Here is a 24589-nt window from a genome sequence, read left to right as displayed (position 1 = left end):
AGACTTGAGGAGCATGCGAGAAAGCAAAATTAGCCTGTGCCTGGGGTCAGCAGAGAATATGGGTTAGTTCAGCTGCCTTAGGAGGGAAAGTCACATAAACATACGCCTAGGAACAGCTCCTGCCTCTCTCAAAGCCAAAGCGCAAACAGGTCTGTATCGGAGCTGGAAAAGAAGGGTTACCCGTGGTACCGCTCTCCAGGCCGGACCCATACGCCGTGACGAGCGCGGGGTTGCCCGCCTGCCCGGGCTCACCCACGCGCACTTTGAAGGGGCTGCCCACCACGTGGTTTCCGTTGAACTTCACATCAATCGAGTGGATGCCGTTTTCATGGGGGATGAACCGAACGGCATACTTATCTGCAAGAGAGAAGTGGCTTTTCTGACATATCAGAGCTAACAAATAAACCAGCAATTAAACCCAGCACAGGGCCAGTTAGCGACCCAAGCAAAGCTTCTCTAACGCTTTGATGTGTTTTGGTCCCAGCTTAGGTAAACTCAGCTACACTAAGCTCATATATAAGTAGGAAAATGCTGCATTTATCACAGGTGTCGTCACAGGTTGCATTTGCACCTTGTCTACTAGGACCTGATCTCAGCTGTCCTGTAGCCTGCAGGGTGAGTTTTAGGGTACGTGCCTCACACGTGCACTCAGCATGACAGCTTCATCACAGCCCAGCCTGCCAGCAGTCCAGGGAGCGGTGCAAAGAAGGAACGCAGCTGGGAAGAGCAAGCCAGATCTCACCAGCAGGCTGAGCATGCTGCTCTGACACCACAGACACTGCGCCTTTAATAAAGTCATTTAGCAATCTGCTGATATTTAACATTTTTGATCGTGTGTTAACCCACAGGAGGGACTGATCTTCCCTAGCCAGACAGCTGCTGTCTGTCCATAGTACAGACCGTAACTCATTCAGACTTCAAGTGAAAAAGAAAAGCTCATTGCTGAAACAGGTGTTGAGCTTTCTGTAGTGTTTGCTTATATTCAGCTTCCTTGACATTTTGTATGAAGGAGTGAGTGCAAGGTAAAAATGAACTATTAGTCGAAGATGGTAGCATAGCTTTGAAAAATAAACTTCTTCCCTGGCTAAATTCAACAACCACATCATATTTTATTTATGACTAGTATCACTGCACCTTCACTGACAAGCCAAGACTTAAATATCTGTATCTCACACAAGTCAGGGCTCTGTCACTCCATGAGCTCTCTAGGAAAAACACGGACACAACCCTGACCCAACAACCCAACACCAAGAAGTCTTCTCCAAGCAAGGTGCATGCTCCTTGGGCATGCTGCTCGCCAGCCAAAGGGATTAACCTCCCTCACTATGGGGCAGCAAGCACGTTTTGGAGGTCACCCGGTTCGTTTTGACCAATGTAAAGCCATGCTCACCTGGCTCCAGCTCAGACACATGGCACTCTTCTACAGCTCCGGAGGGGCTGTGGACTTTAGCATCGATCTTGCCCTTTGCCCCGTTCAGCCTTATAGCAAAGGATGCCGGCTGATTAACTTTTAATCCAGACTCCTGAGAATGCAACAGTCAGATTAGCAAATGTAAACTTCTTGTTTCAGACAGCGCGAGATTTGTGGCAGGGAAATACCCACTTCAGCACAATTACTGATTTATTTTTTTTCAGATTTCAACAAAAGGCGTAAAGTTGTGACTTGCATTAACTCCCCGGTCAGAAGCTCTCTCCCACTTAGGAGGTGGCTGATTTAGGACTCACACATGCTGACTAGGCTGGTTTTTCCCATGGTAACAGACCGTTTTTGGAAGCCAGACGACTGACAAATCAGGCAGAGGCAGGTTTACAAGACTAGTCATCCGTTATCACCAAGGTCAGCCCCCAGTATTCAGGCACTTGATTTAAAGGATGTTTAAGCTATAGCTCCATTTTCAGCCCCTTCATTCATTCCAGATTCATTCAGGGGAAAAGCCTCTGATAATCCAGTTGTCTGAAAGAGTAATATGCATGTTTATATTTGCCACAAGAGGCTGCATTTAGAACGCCACCACAAGACTTCTTAACATGAGAAAGCAATTTAAAACATGAAACCAGATGTTGCCGCGCTGTCAGGCCATCGGTGGAAGGCGAGGCAGCGGCATCCGTGCCGCAACGGGTCTCAACCAGAGCAGCCCATGCAGCTATCTGGCAGTAATATTTTATGCTTAACATACTTTACCTGATTATTATTTTTTTTTTTTTTCAAATAAATCCTGAAGAGGGAAATAAATGCAACTGAGTAGAACTGAGGTACAACGTATAAAGCAAGTCCCTGATGCGGGTTTTGTGGAAGCTGATGCTGCGCACCGTGCTCCGTTACCGAATACTCAGCTTTATCTGCCTCTCCAGGACTTAATTGAAGTGAGTATTCCTGTCAAAGAGTCTTTAAATGAAACACAAGAGAAACATCAATACCACAGCGACTAATTAACGCCCTTGTAACTCCTGGTTAGAAGAGATACTATTGGATCAGGCTGTCACGACTGATTTACGCAGGCAAGGTGGAGGAGCCCTGCAGCCCAGGCAAACGCCACGGAACCACAGCTGGGACATACCCCAAAAAATGCCTCGACTGAAGCACTAATTGCTGATCACCACTCGATGAGGACTGAGGTACAGTATCTTTAGACACAGATTCTCAGTCTCACTCACATCCAAGTTTCTGGCTTTGGAGATTTAAGTCAGGCCTTTAACGTTACCTGTATTTTAATGTACATAACCACACACACACACACACACGATATGGTGAGGTTAACAGAGGGATGAGCCCAGACCAACCGCAAAACTGTGAATCACTCTGGGATGTGACTGTGTGGTTTTGTTACCCCCTCACGGCGGGGCCCCTCCATCTGTCCATGCCAACGCTCCAGCCAGGCTGCAGCAGCATCCCAGCCCCCAGCCCAGCTCTCCAGTCCATGTGCCAGCCGAGTAACTTGGCACCAGCACCATCACTGGTGAGTCACGTCCATCTTTCAGTTCTCCTTAACCTTCCCCTAGCTAACAGAGTGGAAAGCAAGTTTTAGCTCCTCAGTGCTACCTTCTAGAGCCTCTTATTCTTAATTCCCAAACCTTACCACCTGTAATACACTCAGCTGAGCCTTCTGCCTTCAAGTTCTGGCAAGACAGAACCAGGCCAGCTCTACCAGCCCAGGTTACCACGGGCCAGTGGCCAAAAACCTCTCTCTGGCTGCAAGATGCAAGGCTATTACTAAGGAAAAAGGACAACCATTTTGGTCTTGGAGAACAAGGACGAAATCAGTCTGTGTAGCAAGTTGTGGAGATGTTTCCTTGTGTCTCACCTGAAGGCTAGTGACAGTGAGCCTGCGAGCATCATCGGAGGGGGCGATGACTGGAACCAGGTAGGGGCTTTCAGGAATGTGCTCGTCATTGAACTTTATGGACACCTCATAGTTGCCTGCAGGGAGAAAAGCAGCAGTGAGTGCCCTTAGCTTCTCTTGAAGTAGCATCTGGTGTTATTTTGGTACCAATTGGTGTCAGTACATACCTGGCTCTTGTGCTATGTATGATACACCACAAGATCCATTTTTATGGTCCTCAAAGGCGATTTCTGCTTTACTTGGGCCTTCTACAGCAATAGACAGGCCTCCAGCTCCAGCTTCCCGCGTCCATATACTGAACTCAGCTGTTGAAGCACACGAGAGCACACACAAGCCTAAGTCTGCTGCGTGGCAGCTTCTTCCTAACAGACCATGCAGCATTCCATACTTATGTGTACGAAGAACACTACCTTGTCCCATCATCCTGGCTGATAACGCTTAGCAGTTTCTCCAAGAAGCTCCTACTAGCCTTGAATTAATCAGCCCTGTATAACACACCTTATGACCTCAAGCTCATCCTGCGAGAGCAGGTTCCAAAACGCCCATCTCCAGACTTCTCCATCCGCATGGAGATTGCAACAGCAACATTATTTCTCTGTGTTTCTCCCCTGACCACCCCTGGCTTGGGGCGACCCTACAGCGTTACACCAAGCTCTGCTCAAGCTCCCAGAGCAGAGGCCACCAGAACCCAAAGCACTGGGCTGCAGACCTGTGCCCAGTGGACACTGGAGGACTCACCTGGGATGCCCGTCTCTCCACGCTTCAGCCCTGGCCCACCAGCTCTCACTTTGTGGGCTCCTCCCTCGCCCAGCGGCCCCACGGTGAACTGGAAGGGGCTGCCCAGCACCGGCTGCCCTCTGTATTTGACATCCACAGTGTGGACCCCCATTTCTTGTGGCACAAAGCGGACACAATAGGTGTTTTTGTCAGCTTCCATGATTTCGGCGTCAGAGTTTCTCCCAGAGGGACTAGTTACCTGGGCTGTCATATCCCCACAATCAATTTCTAACAAGAAGAGAATAAAAAAAATCACAGATTATAGAGAGTGACAAAGAGGGTTGGTATTTTGTTTTTGGAAGCAGGACCTGAGCTGGAGTTATCACACGGTACAAATGACAGAAAAGGCACGCGGGTGCCGGTCTGCACGCTCAGCTGGACGCGAGCAGCGAGCCTAGCCAGTGACCACTTACGAGGTGCTACAGAGGCAGCTGAAGGAAGTGGCCCGTGGGATTCACCTTTGCCAGCCAGCCATACAAACAGTTAAGAGCCAACACGACCATCTCAAAACCGTGGAGACAGGGCGAGCTGTGCAGCCTGTTCTCCAGCCTGCTGTACACAGAACAGATGAAGGCCCCCCTGGTATTTGTTTCTCCATATGTTGATCACGGTCATGCTTATTTTTAACAGTTTGAAGACAACACACTAAACTATCTTCTTCCCTAAACTATCTTAATATGAGGATGTCTTAACAACACTGAAATTCCTGTTTCCACTGTTTCAGGTACACCCACGCTATACAAGTGCAAGTTATGGTGATGAGGATAAGGACGTTGCTTACCTGGAATTTTTAGGTTCAGATCACATATGCTTCCTACTGTTGCAACAGAGGGAGCCCGCCTTGTTCGTGTGATGCTCTCCTTAATTCTTCCTTCACCACTTATCTTCACAGTAAATGGGCTGCCTGTAAGTACCACAGCAAGTTACTCCTCCTCTGCTCCTTATACGCTGCATCGAGGGAAGGAGGGGAAGCTTCTCTGGCTTGTAGTGGACCACAGGGCAAGTTTTAGAGCCAGCTAACAGTCAGGTCCAAGTGAATTACACCCATGCAAACAGAAAAGTTATGGATGTTTGCTGCTTGTGGAGGGCACTGGTACGACCCTCCTTGAACCTTTGGGACTTACGGTCCGATCCAGATCACACAGCCCACCCACAGCTCCACTGTGCTGGCCACCTAGGTAAGGCTTTTGTTGTACTAACCAAAAAGCCACCCAACACTTCTGCTTACCTGGAATATGTTCATCTGCAAATTTAGTGGACACAATGTACACGCCAGGTACAGTTGGGAAATAGGACACTTTGCAGGTTCCGTCTTCTAGGTCTTCAGTTTGGATATCTACCTTGCTGGGTCCTTCAACTGCCAGTGAGATTCCAGCATAACCTACAACACAGCTAAGTTAGCCTCAGATTTCCATAGTGCTCTTCTAAATTTGACACAAAATAGTCCAAACCCGTAGCAGTAGCTAGTCGGTAGGTTTGTATCTTAATGGGCACACGGGAGTTGCATGATGCCTTAATGACACTTTTGTAGTCCTAATCAGTCAAATATTCAAGGCACAGCATGCATTCACAGCTCCTAAAATGCTCTGACCACATTAAAGTTAGCTTCAAAGACTGTGGCCAAGGGTCCACATTAAACCAACAGGGAAGTCTCTTGCTCGTTTCCTTTTTGCTGTACACGATACTAGAACCAGCACCATCAAATGAAAGAAAAGCTTCATGAGTGTCTCAGTGACAGTTCCTGCCGGCTGTAACAAAGACATCAGCCAAAACAACGCAAAGCATCTTAGAAGCTTGTAGCATTATCTGTAGTTAATAACTGACAATAATGACTGTGCATCCTTAATACACCATTTGCATCTGCTGGTTTTTGGCTCGTGATCTGGTGGTCACGTGGAGGGAGGGAAGGCTCTCATTTAGAGATGATACATAACACACAGCATCTCATAGTCCCATTGCTATGGAACTAACCTGCATCTCTTGTGTCTATAATGAAGTCACACATTTCAAAGGTTCGTCCTTCTACCAAGCCGCGTCCAAAAACTCTTGCTCGTCTGGCATCTCCTATCTCAGACTGGACCACCATGATTGTTACAGGGCTGTTTGGTACATGGCTCCCGTTCTTCTTGATGCTAACCAGATGCTCTCCCACTTCTCGTGGAATGAATGAGATGCCTACAAAGCACAGAAATGTGACGAAGTTACTCACTTTTTATGCCTGTCGTACTTGATTTAAATGCTTTAATCACACCAAATGAAATACTGAAAGAGCACTGTCTTTACACATGTTGAAGTGTTACTCTCAAATGGGCCACAAAGCCATTCACATATGCTGAAAAAAGCACTTCAATCACAATGTGGCACGTCACATGCAAGCTAACGCAAGAGGTCATTCTTCATACTCTTCTGTCTTTGGCCAACTGTACCAAACAATACCAACTGCTTAGTTTGACAACAATCTTCTGAGAAGAAGCAAAGAAATCAGGTTTTTTACATAGCAAAGCAAACTGGAGTAGGGGCTACTATACTACTCTCTCAGATCAAGACTGTCAGAGCTTACCAATGTGGTTGTTGGGTAGCCTCTTCAGAAGACAAGGCTCATCACGACCTGATGGGGCTTTAACGCTGGCTGTTAGAAGACTGAGATCAGTCTCACTGATGTCCAACAAAAAGTCAGCAGCAGAACCAAGCTTAACCTGGGACCGTCTTCTGTTATCATCTGAATATATAAAGAGAAACAAGTCAGAAAATATTACAAGGTTAGCTGCAGAACAAGTCAGAGGACTTCACATTCCTGCCACAAACCAGGTCCCCCATGCTATCAGAGATTAATTTTCATTATGAAGTGCTTTCAGAAGTCTAAACTTTATACCTGTGATCTTGGCCGTGAACGGACTGCCTGGGATGTGCTTGTCATTGTACTTGACCAGGATGCTGTAATTCCCAGGTAGAGTAGGCAGGTACGTGACTGTGCACGTCCCATCTTTGTTATCAATGCAGCTGATCTCTGCTTTTGAAGGTCCTTCAATAGCCAAGTTCAGCCCACCTAGGAAACAAGGAGAACAGCACTTCTGTAAATCTTCCTGCACACCAAGTCCAAAGGCTTGGTCCAAAGAGGAAGATCCAGTACTTGGTACTGGAAATGCAGCTCAGATGCATGTTTTCTAAGGACAGCAGCAAAAGGAGCTCAGGCCAATCCACTAAGACCACAACTCTGTTCAGTCTGTGAGATTTATCTAACAGTGATTCCACATCCAGTCATCACCCATGACACCTAAGCTGCTCTCAGTTTATTTCTAATTAAATGAATCATTTGCACCCTGTACCACAGGGTACATCTACTGCTCTCGGGCAGAGGTAATAAAACAGTTTTTACTGCAAGTTACAGCCTGGTATTTGCACAAGTCATTTGTATCACACCAGAGATTCACAGGTGGACAGATGAATGCAAATCAACGCTGACGTGCATTACACTTCCAAGAAGTTCCTAGTTTAGTAGGGTAGGATGGGTTTTAAAGAACAGACTTACCCTCTCCTGCATCTTCAGTGATAATGGTGAAAGTGGCTAGTTTATTGGCAACCCCATAAACGAGGCCAGGCCCGTAAGCAGACACACTGCCGCTGTTTGGATAATTCACATAGAACTGCAGAGGGCTCTCTAAAGGGAAAAACCAAAAGGAGCACTTTTGAGTGGCCTGGACTACAAGAATAAAACAAACATGAAGCTGCTGTGGCCCGATGGGATCTTATGCTTACTGATACCCATGTTCTTCAATGCCATTCTCACTACTTGATATTTGAAGAATCTTTATGTCACTGAAATGCAATTTAAAAAAAACAAAGACCCCCCCAACAAAACACCAAATGAATAAGCCTCCCCTTTTGCCTTCAAAAGACACTTCTCCACAATTTGTTCCACATCGTCGTGACAAAGTATGTGTTACTCAAATTGCCAGAGATAAGCTTCAATGATGTTGTAAAGGGTCTTATTCATTACAAGTCTATTTTTAGCATGTTAAATCGGAACATGACTCAGAAGCAGGCTTTCAGTTCAAGCACAGATCCTGAATTTTGGTAGCTCGGAATTAGGAACTAGCACAGCACATTGTCTGGCTCAATGAACCTGAACCAGCAAATTTGAAGGGTATCCAAAAACAAATTTGCCAGCCTCAGATTAGCTAAGCTGGTGCACAAAAACAAGAAGTACAGTCACCAACAGCCAATAATGGTTCCAAAAAAAGGCACAGATAGCTCTTAAGTACAAAGCTAGATTTTGCAGCTGAGAGAGTAGCAAGTTTGATTCATGACAGCCTTCAAGAAGGACACATTATGGCACATCATCTTTCTGTGAGGCGCAGTGCAGTGGTCTTACTGAACCGACACATCTGACAGTCTGGCACTTCGGGAGGTGCTATATTCATACAAAGGGCTGAAGACACTGAGGCAGCACCATGCACCACGCTATCAAGCTCCCTGTAGAAGAATGGCTGCAGAAGCGTGGCCTTAGAATCTCTGAAGATCTGCACAATCCAGGCCTGCTATTAGAATAGGCCTGCAATTAGAATTGTGCTGAAGTTGCTGTGCTGAAGATAACAAGAAAGGTAGCCTTGAGCTATTCTTGAATCCTGAGACCGAGTAATTATGTTGTGCCAACAGGCCGTGGCTGTAACAAGATACAGCTGCTGGGCAAGCAGGTGCAGGGCCAAGAGAGATAGGGAGCGGTACGGGAATATAGGGAGGAACAAACTACAAGGCTGAAGCACAGCAACACAATTAGCTACATGGATAGAATGCTTATTTTAGTCATGATAATTAGGGGTGTGAGAACCGCGCGCGTTTAGAGACTACTAACCAATTATATTTCTGCTTTACGAATATGCACGTGTATCAGTTCTATGTAAGTAGTGTTATAATAAAGTTGAGCAAGATGCATAACTCATATTGAGCGTCTTCTTGACTCCGGCGAACCCTTCTTCCAACAGCCCCCCACTTTAGCCCAAGTTATCCTGTGTTTCTGTACACCAACAGAACCAGCAGCCCAGTCCTCTCATGCCCACACATCCTTCTACAGAGCTGCCCCTTTTCGCCCCAGCCCCACGCAGCCAGCATGCCCGTGGGGCAGCCCCAGACGAGGCACAGCTTCAGCTGGGGAGCTGGCAAGTAAGGACAAGAGAAGAAAGAGGGAATGAAAGGCAGTGGTTGCTGTTTGTTAAGAGGCAGCCAGGAAGAAAGAATGATTACAGCATAGTGTGCATGTGTGTTTTATTTTATTGCAATGAGATGGAAAGAGTAGCTATAGTGTTTTAGCCACTTAGTCCTCCCCACAGATTGGAGATTTTATGCCAGTGCAGTTTTTTTAAGGATAAACGTACACTGTAACCACCAGTTTTGCTGAGCACCATGGCAGTAAATTTGAACTTGAAAAAAACCCGGTAGTTAGAAAATGGCATGTTTCTTCTTCATAATAAAAATGCCACAAAAACTAGTTTCAAAAACCAAAATCCATTTTAAGCCTGGCTGGTACTATTAAACCACACTGGAAGCTCACATGTGCCAGCACTTAGTCCTTTGCTTTAGCTGCTCTCTGGACTGCTTGCAGATGAACTGCCTCTGAACGGTAAGACGTCTTACTGCAGCATATACAACTAAGCTATAGAAACCTCACCAGGGAGCAGATGTACCAGCAGGACACTGCGCTCGGATTTGTCTCGCCTGCTTTGTCAGACTCACCTGGGATGTGCTTTCCCATATATTTTATGTGCATTTCATGCAGCCCGACCTCAGTAGGAGCGTATCTCACTGTTACTGTGCCGTCTTTGTTATCCACAATATCTGGCGTATCCGTCTTTCCAGAGGGCATGTGTACTTCACCTACAAAAAGCCACCATGGGAGTTACAGAAGGAGAAGCTGCTTGCTTCCCCTCTCCCACCCACAAAGAATTGTCTAGCCATGTTAAACAAGTATTTTAAATTGTTAAATTCCTTACCCACAGGCACAAATAGGAGACTAATGGGAACACTAACCAGACATGTTTTCTGCTTAAGCTACATGAATACAATGCAGTGGTAGACATCTGGCAAACAGTTCTGTGACCTTACAAACTCCACAGGCAGGGCTGTTTGCTGCAGCCACTGAAATTTCCACAGCAAGCCCAAGGAAAGGCACCGATCTGCCTTGTTGCTCCCTCTCCTGCAGCAATTTTGAAAAAAAGATTGACTGTCTCTTCAACAGGGACAGACCAGAGCTTGGGGTGGGATTGCTGAGCTAGAAGGCAGGAGGGGACACAGCCCATGTGTGCAGGAGCTTAGCGCAGCCAGGGTGATGCTCTCATCTGCCAGACCCGTGGAAAAGCGCTCACTTGCCCTGAAGCAGGTCTGTGATATGAATGCAGGATTAGACTGCTTTGCAGCATCTGCACAAAGTAAATAACGGAGCTTATCAAGGGTGCATGTGGCTGCTCCAGAAGGAAAAAAGCAGCAACAGGTCCTACAGTGCAGGAGCTCATAGCGTGGCCCTGAGGACCATGGCAGCACCAAGAACACCCTCATTTAACTCAAACCATTAGCAGGGCGTATCCTACTCACCCTTAGTGTACACCACTTGATGTGAAATTAAACAACTAAGTTGCTGGCAGGATAAAATCCTCCCCCGCAGGCTGTGGTCTAGACCACCCAGACTGTTAGCTGCAAATGGATAAACATGCTAACAAAAAGCAAAACCTCCCCAAGAGGCTATGCATACATCGGGTACCTGTTATTTCTCCTTTCCTTACGGCAAAAGGGATAACCATATCAAAGGGCCTGAATCCCATGCCGTTCATGTCTCCAACTGGGACATAAGCTTCTTCCGCGACCTAAAGGAAGCAAAAGGATGGGTCACTTCAAACCGGATGGCAGACCCAAATGAGCACTGAGCAACTCCACTGTGAGCACAAGCAGAAGGAAGTGTGCAGTGATTATCACAGCCAGCCACAGGACTGAGCTCAACCAGAGCAGCGTCCGGCCAAGCTTTCCTTCACAACACCACCACACCGCGCAGCAGAGTGAATCAAACACGGTGCGAATGGAAGACATGCTGGAAAAAAGTTAAAGAGATCAAAATGGAACACAAAGGGATGGAAGACAATGTAGCGCACGCAAGACCCAGAGTGGCTCCATCTGAAAGGATTTAGTTGCTTAAGGCCTGGAAGAGAAAGTGATTTTTGAATGGGGTAGAGTGATTGCAACACAAAATGGACAAAAGAAACACATTTCACAATGCGACTCTGGACTAAAGACACTGTGCTGTTTTACTGGGAACACAAAGCAATGCACTCAGGTTGCTTTTGCCAACAGTAGACATTGCAGAAGTAGAAGCTGTAGGTGTAATGATCCTCTTCATGTTTAAATGAGAGTTTATTTGCAGACTCTCTTCAAGCAGCAAAGAAAAAACAAGGTCTGGATCCCAAGAACAATTGATCAAACAGAAAGAATGAACACAATGACCAGAGCAATTCAAGCAGTCCCAAGAAGCAGGCTGTCATCTGAAATAGAATACAGACGGGGGGAAAACAGCTGAAATATGTAAAAAGTGTGTACCCAAGGGCGGAATCCTGGGGGGGAGGCGCCCACTGGCTCCTGCGACCGCACGGCAGCATCATCTGCATCTACAGCCTGGGCAGGGGTAAAGGCCGGTTAGGTGTTATTCTGGCACAGAGGCATTCCCACCTTTCACAGTACAGAATGCTCAGCTCCTTCCAGCTCCTCAACACCTTCCTCCCACCATGCAGCCCTCCCAGTCCTCTCACCATCACAAGAACCTGGATCCAGCCAGGGGAACTGGGAAACTGCCCATATGCGCAGGTGCTGGGCACTGGGGAAAGCCACCAGCTGCACCGCAAAGGGACAAAGCTGGTACGTGCTGTTGTTGGGAGCTTGGGAGGGAAGCTGAAAAGCAGTGCCTGAACACTGGTGGAATTGAATTTCAGAGGTGCTGGTTTGTGGGTCTGGGGCAGGGAGGGAAGGGAAAGGTTTAAACCTAATATGCGAGCCCCCAAGCGCTGCAGAGCACGGCGTACGAGCTGGGAGGCAGGGCAGCCTGCTGCCGTGGGAAGGCTGCTCCCGGCTCACGCACTTGGGTGAACGACCCAGCCCACGTGCAGTCATAGCTGCAAAGCCATTCTTCTGATTCATAGCTGGGATAGCGTTGTCAAGACACCCAATGTGTTTTCCCCTGGCGCAGCCTCCCTTCCCACCCGGCATGCCAAGAGGATGACTTGCAAAATCCCACCTCCCCCACTTAACCCAACCGGAGTGGCTGGGGCTGACGCCCCCTCGCACCGTCCCACTGTGCTCAGCCACCCCAGCTCCCCTGGCCCCTTTACACCACTGCAAACCAACCTAACAAAATAACCTTCCGGAAACTTATCCACGGAAAGACTCCGCTAAGAAAACCATTGCAAAACAGAAATACCGCTGTTGCACTGCTTTCTGTCCCCAGCTGAGACACCCAAGTCAAACATGCATGGTGGCAGTCAGCTAGGGAGTGGGAATGTTGGCTCCCTGACCTCGAGAGGTTATTTCCTGCAGTAAGCTCTGAGCGGCAACCAAGGGAGTCATTTTTCTCATTAAAATCTTCAGAGACACCAGCAGCGACCCACCAGGGTGGCAGGTAGGAAGAGCCCAGCCCCGAGGACTCACCCGTGGGCTCCGGCCAGGCTCAGGTACAGCCACACGGTTTCATGGACCGAGACCTGCCAGGGGCCACCTCGGCTGAGGTTACAAGACCAAGACTTGTTTTGCAAACATGGGGAGCTGTTCTTCACATGAAGGGCTTCTGTGAGCCCCGAAAGGCACCTGGCCTGCTCCTCAGGGAGCCTGGGGTTCTGTTTGCTTTTTACACCTAAACACGCTGAAGTACTGCACGCTGGAAAGAACATAATTAGAAGGAGAGGGATTTGGCTATAACAGTTTAACTAGCGCTTGCAAATCATTTTTAAGTGCGAGCTAACGGCCTGCTTCCCTGGGATCTGTCAGCAGACCGTTCCTTATTTCAGGGTCAACATTCTAAGGAGTGAGACACGGACAAGCCAGAGCACTGTATCTGACATCGGCTGAAGTAATTAGTTGCAGCCCAATTACAACCACTCTTCCATCATTTAGAAAGAGAACTACGTGTCAGGAAATGAAAAAATGAATTTGGCTCAGAGAAGTCAAGTCTTCATCCTCTGACAGCTTCTACCCTTCTTCACTTAATTGTGTTGCCTGCTCAAAATAAACTCTGCAAGTAACAAGGATTCATTAGCTCCTGCTAGTCTAATAAATGCCTAAACACACACTTACACACAGAGTTAACCTATCACTAAATAAAACGTGGCAGCAGGAATCCGAGTGGGAGGTATTTTCAGAGCAGAGCTGGCTTACCATGACAGTGAAAGGACTGTTGGGAATGTCCACCCCACCAAAGCGGACATAAATCACATAGGTTCCTGGTTTGGCGGCAGTGTAGAAGATATCGTAAGTCCCGTCCTCATTTTCAACAACATCTGCTTCAGCTTCTGTCCCATCTGGCGTCAGGACAGTGCACGTCACTTTTCCCTTCCCTGCTGATTTGGCATCTACCACAAACCCGACCTCCTCACCAGTCCTCACAGTGGGTGCAATTCCAGGACCTACAAGGCAATTTTCATTACAGAAAGCGTTCAGAGGATGGTTTTCCCAGGCAGGCCGCCCACTAGGCGCCTGGGAAGCACAGCATCAGAATGGCAGTCCCAGGGACCCACAGGCGTGGTTTTGGGAGCAGATGTACAACAGGGGACGTTCCCAGTGTTGGTCAGCACAGCCGCCTGCAAGAGCTGGGCACCAGCCTTCCTTCTCCTCTGCAATCAGAGGGGCTGGATGAGAACACAGCAGGGAAAAAAACTACGTTTGAAGGAAGCAATGCCTTAACCCATAGTCCTACAGCCCTACTCCTTTATTCAGAGCCAAAAGCACTATCTTCTGCCCTGGCCAGGGACTCGGCTGTCACTGCTTTAACATCAATCTCCCTGTGTAGGCAGCTATAAAGGGTGCAGGAGCAGCCATGGCCATGTTTCCTCCTACATTACCCACAGACGATTTTCCACTGTTCTGCCACACATCCCAAAAAAAGAAAGTCATGAAACAATGCCCAAATTGGAGCAATTGGATCCAGCCTGAAGAACGCTGTGTTTAAATGAGAACCACGGAGTATTACTTGCAGTACACATTTAATACTCCTGCTTTTGACCGGCACTTGTTACCAGGTAAATGGCTCCTTTTCAAATGGCAACGAATCTGCCATTTTTGTACTTTTGACCATATTCCAGCATCTACTCCTATGGCGACCGTATTCCAGCTCTACAGCGGAGAGTCAGAGGCACTTCTTGGAAAGGGGAAATTTAAGCTGGCATTTGAGAGTAGTGACCATCACAGTTATTTTGAATAGTCAGCGACCCCAGTTACTTTGAAGAGTATCAGATTCAACCATTAAGGCCTCTTTTAAACAAACTCTGAAGCAAAGGGGATACCTGCCGCTCTGTGTTTTCCATTGTGCCGTTTCTGTTTAAGCAGGCTTGAAAGCAGCCAGCTGCCAGACAGGCACCGGGTATGCTCTAACCGCATGGTGCAGGTCAGCAAAATGCCCAGACGCTCTCACAGATCTGCAACCACAGATTGAGTTTCCCTGTTCAATTTGGTCTTGCCTAATTCATTTATTTTAAAATGAGGGGATTTAACACCCAGTGGCATTCTTCTAAGTAGCTCCTGCCACTTCTGCTCCCTGCCACAGACCCCAGCCAGATGGGAGGTGGCAGCGTGCCACAGCGGCCAGCCCAAAGCCACATGATGACCACCCATCTGGAGAACCAGTAAGGGTTGAAGCTGTAAGCGTGCTCCTACAGCAACAAACATGGATTCCCTCCCCTACACCAAGGGACTGATTTTTGAGGCAATGATTATTTTTTTTTGAGTTCCACTAACATCTTATCTTTAGGTTCCCTCCTTCCACCCACGCCTTCTAAAAGTCTGTTCAGACCCTGGCCAACCTTGACCAGAGAGAAAAGCAGCAGAAACCTCCACTAATAACACCCAGCCTGAACAGGCACTGGCAGTGCAGAAGCACATAGCCAGCTATTTACATCCTCAGAATTCATTCTGTTCTTGCTCAGAGTGAAAAGCTTCTGGCAACACTCGCAATGCAAGGAGCGTGATGCAGCGAACGTGCACAGATGTGTTATTTTTAAATCAACCTCACTGCAGCTCTCAGCAGGATTTATCTAAGCCAAAATAAGCATGAGACTTCAGTTGCATCTGGCTGTTTGTAACAACCCAAGCAGTTTGAAAGATTTTGCTAGAGCCTGCAAGAGATTCTTGCTCACCCACAGGGTGGATGCTTCTTCATCTTTAGGAAAATCCCTCTTACTTAACACAAGTTTCTAGCGTCAGCTACATCCATTACATCAACTGTACCATGCTCAGAAGGCAGCTGTACACCAAGTACAAACAACAGCAACAGAGAAGAGCCAACACTCACCTGTGGCCAAACACTTGCTGGCATCGCCAGTTGGAGATGCCCGGATCCGATAGGGAGAGGACGGGATATCATCTCCACCATACTTCACACCAATCGTATAGCGGCCCGTTTTGTCAGGGACATAGGTGACTGTGTAAGTGCCATCCTTGTTGTCATGAATGTCCACTCTCTTGGGTTTGCCCTCTTGGTCCTGAGGAATGCAAACCAGAATATTTAGGCACTGTGGAGTTAGTTATGAATAACTCCTTCAGCAGGACGGCAAACCTGTTCACAACCATATTTAGAGAGTCTCAGACAGACAAGGAACTGCAGCATTTCTGAGGGTTAAACATATTTCACTCAAGGACTAGTACCAGGAACAGACTATCAGGGGCAAAAAGGTATCAGACCATTATAAAACAAGCACTGGTATCAGTAACTACTCTCTGTTTGATACAAGAATGTTTATAAGATGCAGCAAGCCATTTTAATGAACTTCCTATTTATTTTAAGAAGCTTTAGGCTTCATTGTCTTATCGCTGCTAGAAATGAAGAACACTTCCCCGGTTCCTGAGGCACAGACAGGGAGCGAGATGTGCAGCTCTGCCCTGACAAAGCACTGGGTACCCTTGGGGCAGCTGCTCCCTGAATGGTTTGAGGTCAGGGGGAAGCACTACTGGAGTCTGCCATCACCCTCCTGGATAAGGCACCCTGCTCCTGATGCACTGCAAGGTTAAAAGCAGGTCTGCGTAGTCCCTTCAACTACCATTTCTACACTAAGTGCAAGAACTAAAGAGGTGCATAAATAATACAGATCTGAGCTTCAGCATCAAGCTTTCGTATCTACAGCCAAGATCAATACTGTGTATAATGCTTCCGACAGCGCTGCTCCCAGCCTCAGCTTTCAGAGTAACTCATCAGCTACAAAGCATGAAGCATTTTGGAAAGCCTTCCAGGCCGGTGCACAGGGAACCCCACGTTGACCCCATTCTGTATTTTATGGCTTAACGTGGCCTGGGGTACAGGATAAGCTGCAAAGGACTTCAGATTTTAGGTACGGCACAAAAGAGCTTACTTCTTTCAGGAAGGCTTGTGAAGTGTTTGACGTTCAACAGCTCAGAACGAGAGGCAAACAAACGCTGTGAGGAGGATCACCTACGCACTCCCACCACGCAGGACTTGTGGAACTTGATTTCCAAAGCCACAGCCAGGCTGGGAGCTCTGATAAGCATTTTGGATCCTTTAAGACCACACTTGCATGCCAGAATAAAGGCGACTGCTTTGCTGCACCTGAGCAGACAGTGGGACAGCATGGGAGCAAGAATGCAGAAGGGCAAGTACAACCAGCCATGCCATGACCTAGGCATGCCATTGCTGAGAAATGTGCTTTATGGCCCACGAACCAAAGACCTTTTTGCTGAGGCCACAGAGTCCAGGCACCAGAAATTTAGAAGAGCAATAACAAAGTCAAATAAAAACATTCCTGTAGTACCTCCCATAAGCAGCTTAAGATTTCTGGCAACCTTGAGGGAGACTTGTTTGTTGATTTAACATCATGTAATACTCAGTGTGGATGTTATCTCATGGCCTTGCTGAACTACGCTGCTAGAAGACTGTCTCCACTTCAAATTCCAGCACTTGCGTTATCTGACAAGCAACTATTTATCTCATTTTGAGCATCTGCAGAGTGGAAGGTTAACCAAGAGCCAAATATAGCATGGGGTGATGACAAAGACAGAAGTCTCATAAGAACAGCCTCAAGAGCTTTACAAATGCAGAGTGCAAGACTTTCCTGTACCAGAGCTTAAGGTCCAGCCAGTAGCCCAGTCTCCAGGGCACGGAGGATGTCAGGGTACAGCTGTGGATGCTTCCAACGGGAGCCACTCATGCCCATCTAGAACAATGAGTTTCTACTCCTGCTTGGTTTTGTAGTTACTTACAGTGATCTGTACAGCCAGAATTCCCTGCCCAGCATCCTTAGCATCCACAGCAAACTCCACAGGCAGGCTGGCTGGTATGCCGTAGGAACTGAGACCTGGTCCACTTGCTGTCACTTTACTGGCATCATACGTAGGAAGCACCTTCACCTTGAAGGGACTTAAAAGGGAAACCCGTTATTGCCCCCTCCTCCTAGGCCAACGGCTGAGTCACCACAGTACATGCTGGGGTGGGGGGACACCTCCCCTATAGCCTCTCTGCTGTAGGTGCAGCACCCTCAAACTACCGCGGAACCCTGCAGTCGCACAAGGAGCTGCACTGCTTACGTAGAGAGGACCACAGCTACCCTTAAACGGTGCTCGTGTGCTGGGAGGGCACAATTAGGTCCTTAAATCTTCAGTTCATTTAAGTTTATCTCCACCAACTTACCTGCGAGGAATCTCTTCACCAGCATATTTGACAGAGATCATATAAGGTCCCTCCTGCATAGGGGTGTACACCGCCGTGTGGGTGCCATCTCCGTTGTCTACTACATTAACAGGCCCCACAACTCCTAAAAAAACCAACAAATTATTTTCTCAGCTGTGCTATTAAAACACAATTCCTCACCAGCCATTTGCTGCACAAAGCTCCAAGATGCACCGCCCATTTATCGTTTGCAGCAAGCTAAATTTCAATTTCTTTTTTTTTTTTTAATGAAGGCAATGGGCATGGATCAGTGATCAGTTTCCCTTATTTTGTATTCAAGAGCCACTGACTTGAGACAGATTTGTTATCCACCACTCTCTGCGCTCCCATCTTCTTGCTGTAAACAAAAACTGCCATGAAAATACTGGAGAAAAAAATCTGCCTTTCTGTACAGTCCAGGTCAAAAGCAATTGCTCAAAGTACACTGAAGATCTTTAGAGAAAGAAAGTGAGTAATGGTGATAATTGCCTGAACTGTCATTTACAAGATTACATACTGTTACTGGGATTCGCTGCACAGAATTGAGCCCTAAAGCCAGTTGGTGTGTAGCATTCACCAACCGTATCTTTCACAATCAGGAATTTGTGATTCACAGATCGCAGTTTGGAAAGGCAGGCTCACTGCCTAGGCAGGAGAGCCCTGCAAGCTGCCAAACTCCTAAGAAAGCAGGATCAATTATTTCAATTTGCATTAAGCTGAATCTACAGCAGATTACATGACATATCGGTTCAGATCAACACACAAAGCAGCCTACAATTACAAGTTGGCTTTAAAACACAGGAAGGATTAGCAGTAAAGTAAGCACAGAAGAAATGTATAGCTGCCATGCAAAGCTTAAAAGCAACACCACTGGTTCCCACTCCCTCCTCCAGATGATTCTTGCTGTTGCCAATTGGATTTCCAAGAGCCAAAATTGCCAGCAGTTAGTTGAAAGTCCAAACCTGTCTGAGTGTCACCCTCTCGATCACCTTTAAAGAAATCCGAAATCATTTTCAATGGGGAGCGCCATCCCTGGGAATACGCCTCATCCGCTAAAATTAAAGAACGGTTACCTGAGGGGCACCCGCATCAGCGTGGCCTGATGCTTGAGTGGGGAAGCAGCTCTCACCTCCTAGCAAGGTGAGACTTGCAGCCAAAAGGTAATTGCTGCTGAGGTACCGTGCCAGCAAGATACAGCTTCCTAGGTTAATGCCAACATCATCAATGCTAAAGCTTGAGGGCCTTGCTGCCCCTCTGGGGACCACTGAGCGGTTCCACCAAGTTTCAGAGACTCTGCAACCCAGTGACACAGGTTTCTCAAGTCATCACTCACATGTGAGACTCTGGATCTACTTTTTGATGTCTAAATCTAAGCCACCGCTGTTCAGCAGTGACAGTTACTCAACGTCACTTCTCCCAGCCCTGAAGATTAGGATAAAGCCAAAGACACTGCCCAAAGCAGCCCTACCTAGGACACAGTTCTCGTCCTTTCACAGTAGGACACATGGGTCAACTGCCAAGATGCACGTGCCAGATGAACAGCAACAGAGGGAAATGTTTGTTCAAGTGGTATCACCACCTTCACAAGCAGGGCCAGGACCACATCACCCACCCAAACACAGAGACAGGGGCACAGCTGGATGGAGTACCACCCAAACACAGAGACAGGGGCACAGCTGGATGGAGTACTTCAGTTCTTACCTCTGGGTCCTGCCACCACCACTTCAAGGGGTGCTACTCCTGCCTTGCTGGTGTCTACAGTGAAGGACTGTGGGATCTTGGCTCGAACAGCTGTTCCCAGACCTGGTCCTGCTATCTTCACCTTGCTGGGATCCACAACATCCTTCACAGGAACCTTGAAAGGACTGCCTGGAAGTTAACACAGCAAGTGTTCAACACCACAGAGTTAACAGCTACGGGAAATCAAAGATCTTTGTCCCCACTTTTCCTTGGGCTTTTTTATTACTATCCCTCAACCTTGGGCAGGAACAACAGCCTCCACCTTACTCCTCTGCTTCTGCAAAAGCCAGAAGCGTAATGACAGTGCTTCTCCATTTTCACTGTCTACTCAACAATTCAGTTGTGATCCAACCGCTTCTCACACCTCAGGAAAAAATGCATGAAAGAAAACAGATGTGCAAACAAAGTGCCACGCAGGCCACTTGTGAGGCTCCTCTGTAGAGAAACGAAGCTGGATTAACTAGCATTGATAATATACAACTGTGGGTTGGCTGATGTAGATAAGGTGCAGCTGTGACTGGTTCTGTTAAGTGGTTGAGAGCCAATGGAGAGAGCAGCCGAGGAAGAAGAGGAGAGAGGAAAAGCAAGTGAAGAGGGAGCAGGCCCTGGATGAGGTGAGGAGAAGGCAGCAGAGGGACTGGCATGAAGAGTATGTTGGTATGAGATAGTAAAAGACCTTGTTAACAGCTTGATAGTTTGGAGAGTGCTGCGACAGTCCTCCACATCCCCACTGAGGCCATTTCAGAAGTGTGACGAGACCGCAGCCCTTCCTCAAAACTACCGCACCACAGCACCAAGGGCTCTGCGCTTCCCTACCGGGTGTGAGGAACAAACACCACCGCTGTTCCTGCCTGAATGCCCAGGAAAAATAGAAAACCAAACCCCAGCACCCATCCTGCAGCACAAGTGAGATGCAGCCAAGGTACTGAGTCCTCAGCTCAGCACCTTCCCTCATGAGGGCCACTGAGCAAGAGCTCTTACCAGGAATATGCTTGCCCCCGTAGGTGATGTTAACATCGTAGTCTCCTGGAACGTAAGGAACATACTCAGCACTGCAGCTCCCATCCTTGTTATCTTTACAGCTAATTTTAGACTCTGAAGGTCCTTCAACAGTTATTCCAAGGCCACCAATTCCTGCTCCTCTGCAAGACAGAAATGCACATTGTTAGAATCACCTGCTTCTAACAGCAGCTTCGTAGTCTCCACATGCTCTGGCTGTATTTCCATCCTTATTGGAAACGCAGTAATCTGACTTGTAATGTCCAGCCTTCAGCACGCTCTGGTACGCAAAGCTGTTCAGCATAACCTCACTTGCATTTCCATAGCCTTTCATCCTCAACCACTATCAACCCCTAATCTCTGCGAGCAAAGTGCTCAGTACACGATGAGGCAGCACACAGCAATCAGGAGGACACAGTCTGGCCTTTTCATAAATATTTGTACTGGATTTAGCATCCTGCATCGCACAGCCCAATACACTCCTTTCTCCCTCGGCTATTCCTTAAGGATCAAACAGGCCTGGTTACCTGGTGACAACTGAAAAGGCGTTTGGCTGATTTGTGAAAGCTTCTTTGAGTCCAGCTCCTTGTGCCTTCACATGTGATGGGTGGCAGCCCTCTGTCACATTCACTCTGAAGGGACTGTTTGGCACAGGTACGCCGTCATACGTTACACTGACTGTGTGTGGACCTGTTAAAGAGGAAGAAAACGTGTCCTGAATTCCCTAAATATTCTCATCAATTAACATCACTTCTACAAGATGCTACAGACTTAAATGTCAGTATACGGGTAAGAGCTGCCTCCTAAATTTCACAAGACTTCACTGGTGTTTCGCAACCAAGATGCCATCTACACACTGTTCTTCTGAAGCCAAGTTACTGTGAAAGTCAATTCTTCCAAGTTAAAATAGAGCTAGTTCCTGCAGAATTAGCTCCTCTACTGGCAAAAACCTTGCTAAGATGCCAACAAGTTACCGGCAGACCTCAGCAGTTTGCCAAATAAAAGTGTCAGAAGAGCTGCCTGCTCTTGGTTTTCCCAAGTTAAAAACCCAACAAACCAGAGGTTACCTTTTTCAAACGGCGTGTACTCTACCAAATACGTTCCATCAGCATTGTCTTGGATGAGACAGTCCGTGGGGGAGCCGGATGAGTTCACAATCTGTGTCCTGATGTGGTCACCACCATCCTTCGTTAGAGGTCGAGCATCCACACTGAACTCGGTTGTAGCTTCTCGGAAGACATCTGCAGGATACATTTTGAAGAGTCACTTCAAGAACTACATTTATTTCCAATGACAGAACATTTTGTGAACCAGCACAATAAACAACTCATTTGGGAACATAACGAAACACCCTCGTCTAAGGGTCACGATGGGAACATGCAAGGCTGCTACAATTTTTAATGCTCAGAATACTCTGTGCAAGATAAAGGACCGCAAGTCTTACAAACTCTGATACCAACAGTTGTTCTTACCTTCCCCTTCCACTCCTGGCCCAAACACTTTAATTCTGCTTGTGTCCACAGCTGGTTCCACTTTGAGCCGAGCTGGAAATTTAGGCACTTGCTCTCCTCCGTATCTCATCACGATCGTGTACATGCCAGCCGAGAGCGGCACATACGTTACAACATAGGTCCCGTCTTTGTTGTCATCGATCTGGACCTCTGCTTTGGAACCAGCATCCGAGACCACATCCACCCGCAGGTCCCCGGGACCCGCCTCCGTGCAGTCAACGTTCAGCAGCCCTGCCTCACCTACTTTACCACGTTCCAGACCTGGGCCCGTGGCAATGACTTTAGAGGCATCAAATGGCATTTCAATGTCTGCCTTAAACGGCGAACCAGGAATGTGAACGTCTTCAAAGAGGATGTTTACAAAATACTCTCCAGGCCTTGTAGGTAGGTAGGAGACAGAGCAGGTTCCATCACCGTTGTCTGAGCATTCAATTTTAGCTTCACATGGACCTTCTACCGTCAAACCCAAACCTCCAGTTCCTGCCCCTTTGGTATCTATCGTGAATTGGGCTGGTTTTCCAACAAGACCCCCTCGGAGACCTGGACCATGAGCTTTTACCTGGAAGAGAATACACCACACGGGATGCTTGCAGTATTCTTAATTAGTTCAATGTTTTCTCAAATAGTGTTACAGGAACGACTTCCATGAGTCACAGAGCCCACACAAGGAATGATTCTGCGCTCTGAGTAAGGAAGTTCCTGGGTCTGGTTTGGCCAAAACCAAGCCAAGCCTCATGCAGTGGCCCACAATTCAGTTCCCAGGTTGCTGTTACAGCCCTAAAGCACTCACCTTGGAAGGGTCTGGAGGCAGCATGGCCTCCACAGTATAGGGGCTCCCTGGGACTGGGTTGCCATCATAACTGACGTCCACCACATACAGTCCTTCTTCCCTTGGGATGTACTTTGCAGTGCTGCACTCCTTACCCAGAACCGGTTCCACCAGACACGGCACAGCTTTCCTTAGAGGACTGGAAATATTAACATCCAGTTTACCCTGCCCACCAGCTCCTTTGGTGTCAATTACAAATTCCTGGTCCTTTCCTACTTCCACTCCTGAAAAAGACAAACCCCTTATTATTATTTTAAGCACTCAACATCAGACAATGCTCTAAGAACTCTCTCATGCACATACCACTGAGGGAGCAAGCGCTGGCAGAGCCCTGCTCAGTCTGCATCCCTCTGCATGCAAAAAAACCTGCCAATCCAAACAAACCAACCAACCAAACAAACAAGTGCTTTGGTTAATTTGAGCTACAAAACTTCAGTGCTAAACAAGCCTGTAAGACCTAGCCTGACAGTGTCAGAGGCTCATTTCAGGAAAGCAACAGCATTTCACAGCCTTAAGTTTTTCCACTTTTAGAAAACAAGGAGTATGAATGACAGCCTGCGCTGCAGCAGTTGTATCTATTTCCACAAACAGACCCCTAGCCCCAGGGAAACCAGATTTCATCAGCAGGTACCCAGCCCGGTGAAGAGTCCGGCTCCGTTCACCACAATGGTCTACACCTCAACACATGTTTTGTCCACATTGCTATGTAATCTTTGCCAAAAAGAAGAAGAAGAATAAAAAATCTAAATTGAAATTCAGTCCTCAAAAGACCCAGCTAAGTCAAACTGGTCAAGCTATAAAGTTGGAGCTGGTTGATCCCCAACAGCGGCAAGTTAAAAACAAGATTGTCTTGCCCACTTGTGTTCCAGCAGGACATGCTGGCTATCGCCCAGGTTCAGGAAAGACTTCAGAGGCAGGCGACGGGGCTTCCAGCCCAGAGGTACTTACTGTTTTCGAGTGCATTGACTTTAACTTTGTTTAGGTCCAACGGAGCAGCGACGCCCACAGTGAAAGGGCTTTTGGGGATAGGATCACCACCGTAAGTTACCAAAACCTTCATCGGACCCTAGTTGGAGAATTTACAAGTTAGATCAGTTCCTCACTTCACACAGACACACTCGCATCCAAGCGGTACATAACCACTTCAACTAATCCATTTCAGCTGACCACAGCCAAACTTACTCGTTTATGGACTCTCAAGCTCTCATCCCACTGCAGCCCTTCAAAGTATTAAACAGTTTTTATTTAACACAGGAAGAGAGAAAAACAACAGTTCTTTCCAACATTTAATTAGACTGTATTGAAGCTGCCTGGCAAAACCTCTGGCTCTGGCTGGCTCCCACCCTCCCAGCACTCAGACCCGACAGCTGAATGAATGTCCCAGTGCTCCAGACCAGGTATCCCCTTTCCACCACATGGAAAGGCCAGGCCAAACCCAAGCCTCCAAAGAGGCTGTATTATTACAGCATCTGAAATACCAGGGGTTTAAGCTCTACAA

At 47.5% G+C, this 24589-nt stretch overlaps 1 protein-coding gene across 4 annotated transcripts in view; it reads right to left on the bottom strand.

Moving 5' to 3' along the window:
- FLNB (filamin B) overlaps positions 1 to 24589 on the bottom strand; it is a 73425-nt gene that overhangs the window by 6158 nt on the left and 42678 nt on the right. For 2 of the 4 annotated variants that reach the window (XM_055710031.1, XM_027805478.2), the window contains exons 19-43: positions 24040 to 24157; positions 23053 to 23315; positions 22224 to 22821; positions 21819 to 21992; positions 21279 to 21441; positions 20734 to 20894; positions 19714 to 19881; positions 17995 to 18118; positions 17568 to 17724; positions 15649 to 15838; positions 13521 to 13768; positions 11697 to 11771; positions 10870 to 10972; positions 9849 to 9989; positions 7648 to 7776; positions 6991 to 7164; positions 6679 to 6837; positions 6090 to 6293; positions 5347 to 5499; positions 4900 to 5022; positions 4080 to 4346; positions 3509 to 3646; positions 3303 to 3418; positions 1391 to 1523; positions 181 to 357 (exon numbers count right to left, since the gene is read on the bottom strand). In XM_055710031.1, the coding sequence (XP_055566006.1) occupies positions 181 to 357; positions 1391 to 1523; positions 3303 to 3418; positions 3509 to 3646; positions 4080 to 4346; positions 4900 to 5022; positions 5347 to 5499; positions 6090 to 6293; positions 6679 to 6837; positions 6991 to 7164; positions 7648 to 7776; positions 9849 to 9989; positions 10870 to 10972; positions 11697 to 11771; positions 13521 to 13768; positions 15649 to 15838; positions 17568 to 17724; positions 17995 to 18118; positions 19714 to 19881; positions 20734 to 20894; positions 21279 to 21441; positions 21819 to 21992; positions 22224 to 22821; positions 23053 to 23315; positions 24040 to 24157 (4456 nt within the window). Of the gene's footprint in view, positions 1 to 180; positions 358 to 1390; positions 1524 to 3302; positions 3419 to 3508; positions 3647 to 4079; positions 4347 to 4899; positions 5023 to 5346; positions 5500 to 6089; positions 6294 to 6678; positions 6838 to 6990; positions 7165 to 7647; positions 7777 to 9848; positions 9990 to 10869; positions 10973 to 11696; positions 11772 to 13520; positions 13769 to 15648; positions 15839 to 17567; positions 17725 to 17994; positions 18119 to 18974; positions 19065 to 19713; positions 19882 to 20733; positions 20895 to 21278; positions 21442 to 21818; positions 21993 to 22223; positions 22822 to 23052; positions 23316 to 24039; positions 24158 to 24589 lie in introns of all 4 variants that reach the window. The other 2 variants (XM_005432507.4, XM_027805470.2) reach the window with 2 other exon arrangements.

This window comes from Falco cherrug, chromosome 4 (genome assembly GCF_023634085.1).
Source record: "Falco cherrug isolate bFalChe1 chromosome 4, bFalChe1.pri, whole genome shotgun sequence".
Taxonomy (NCBI): Eukaryota; Metazoa; Chordata; class Aves; order Falconiformes; family Falconidae; genus Falco; species Falco cherrug.
Note: the sequence above shows the minus strand (reverse complement) of the source record. Positions and strands in the feature narration are given on the sequence as shown.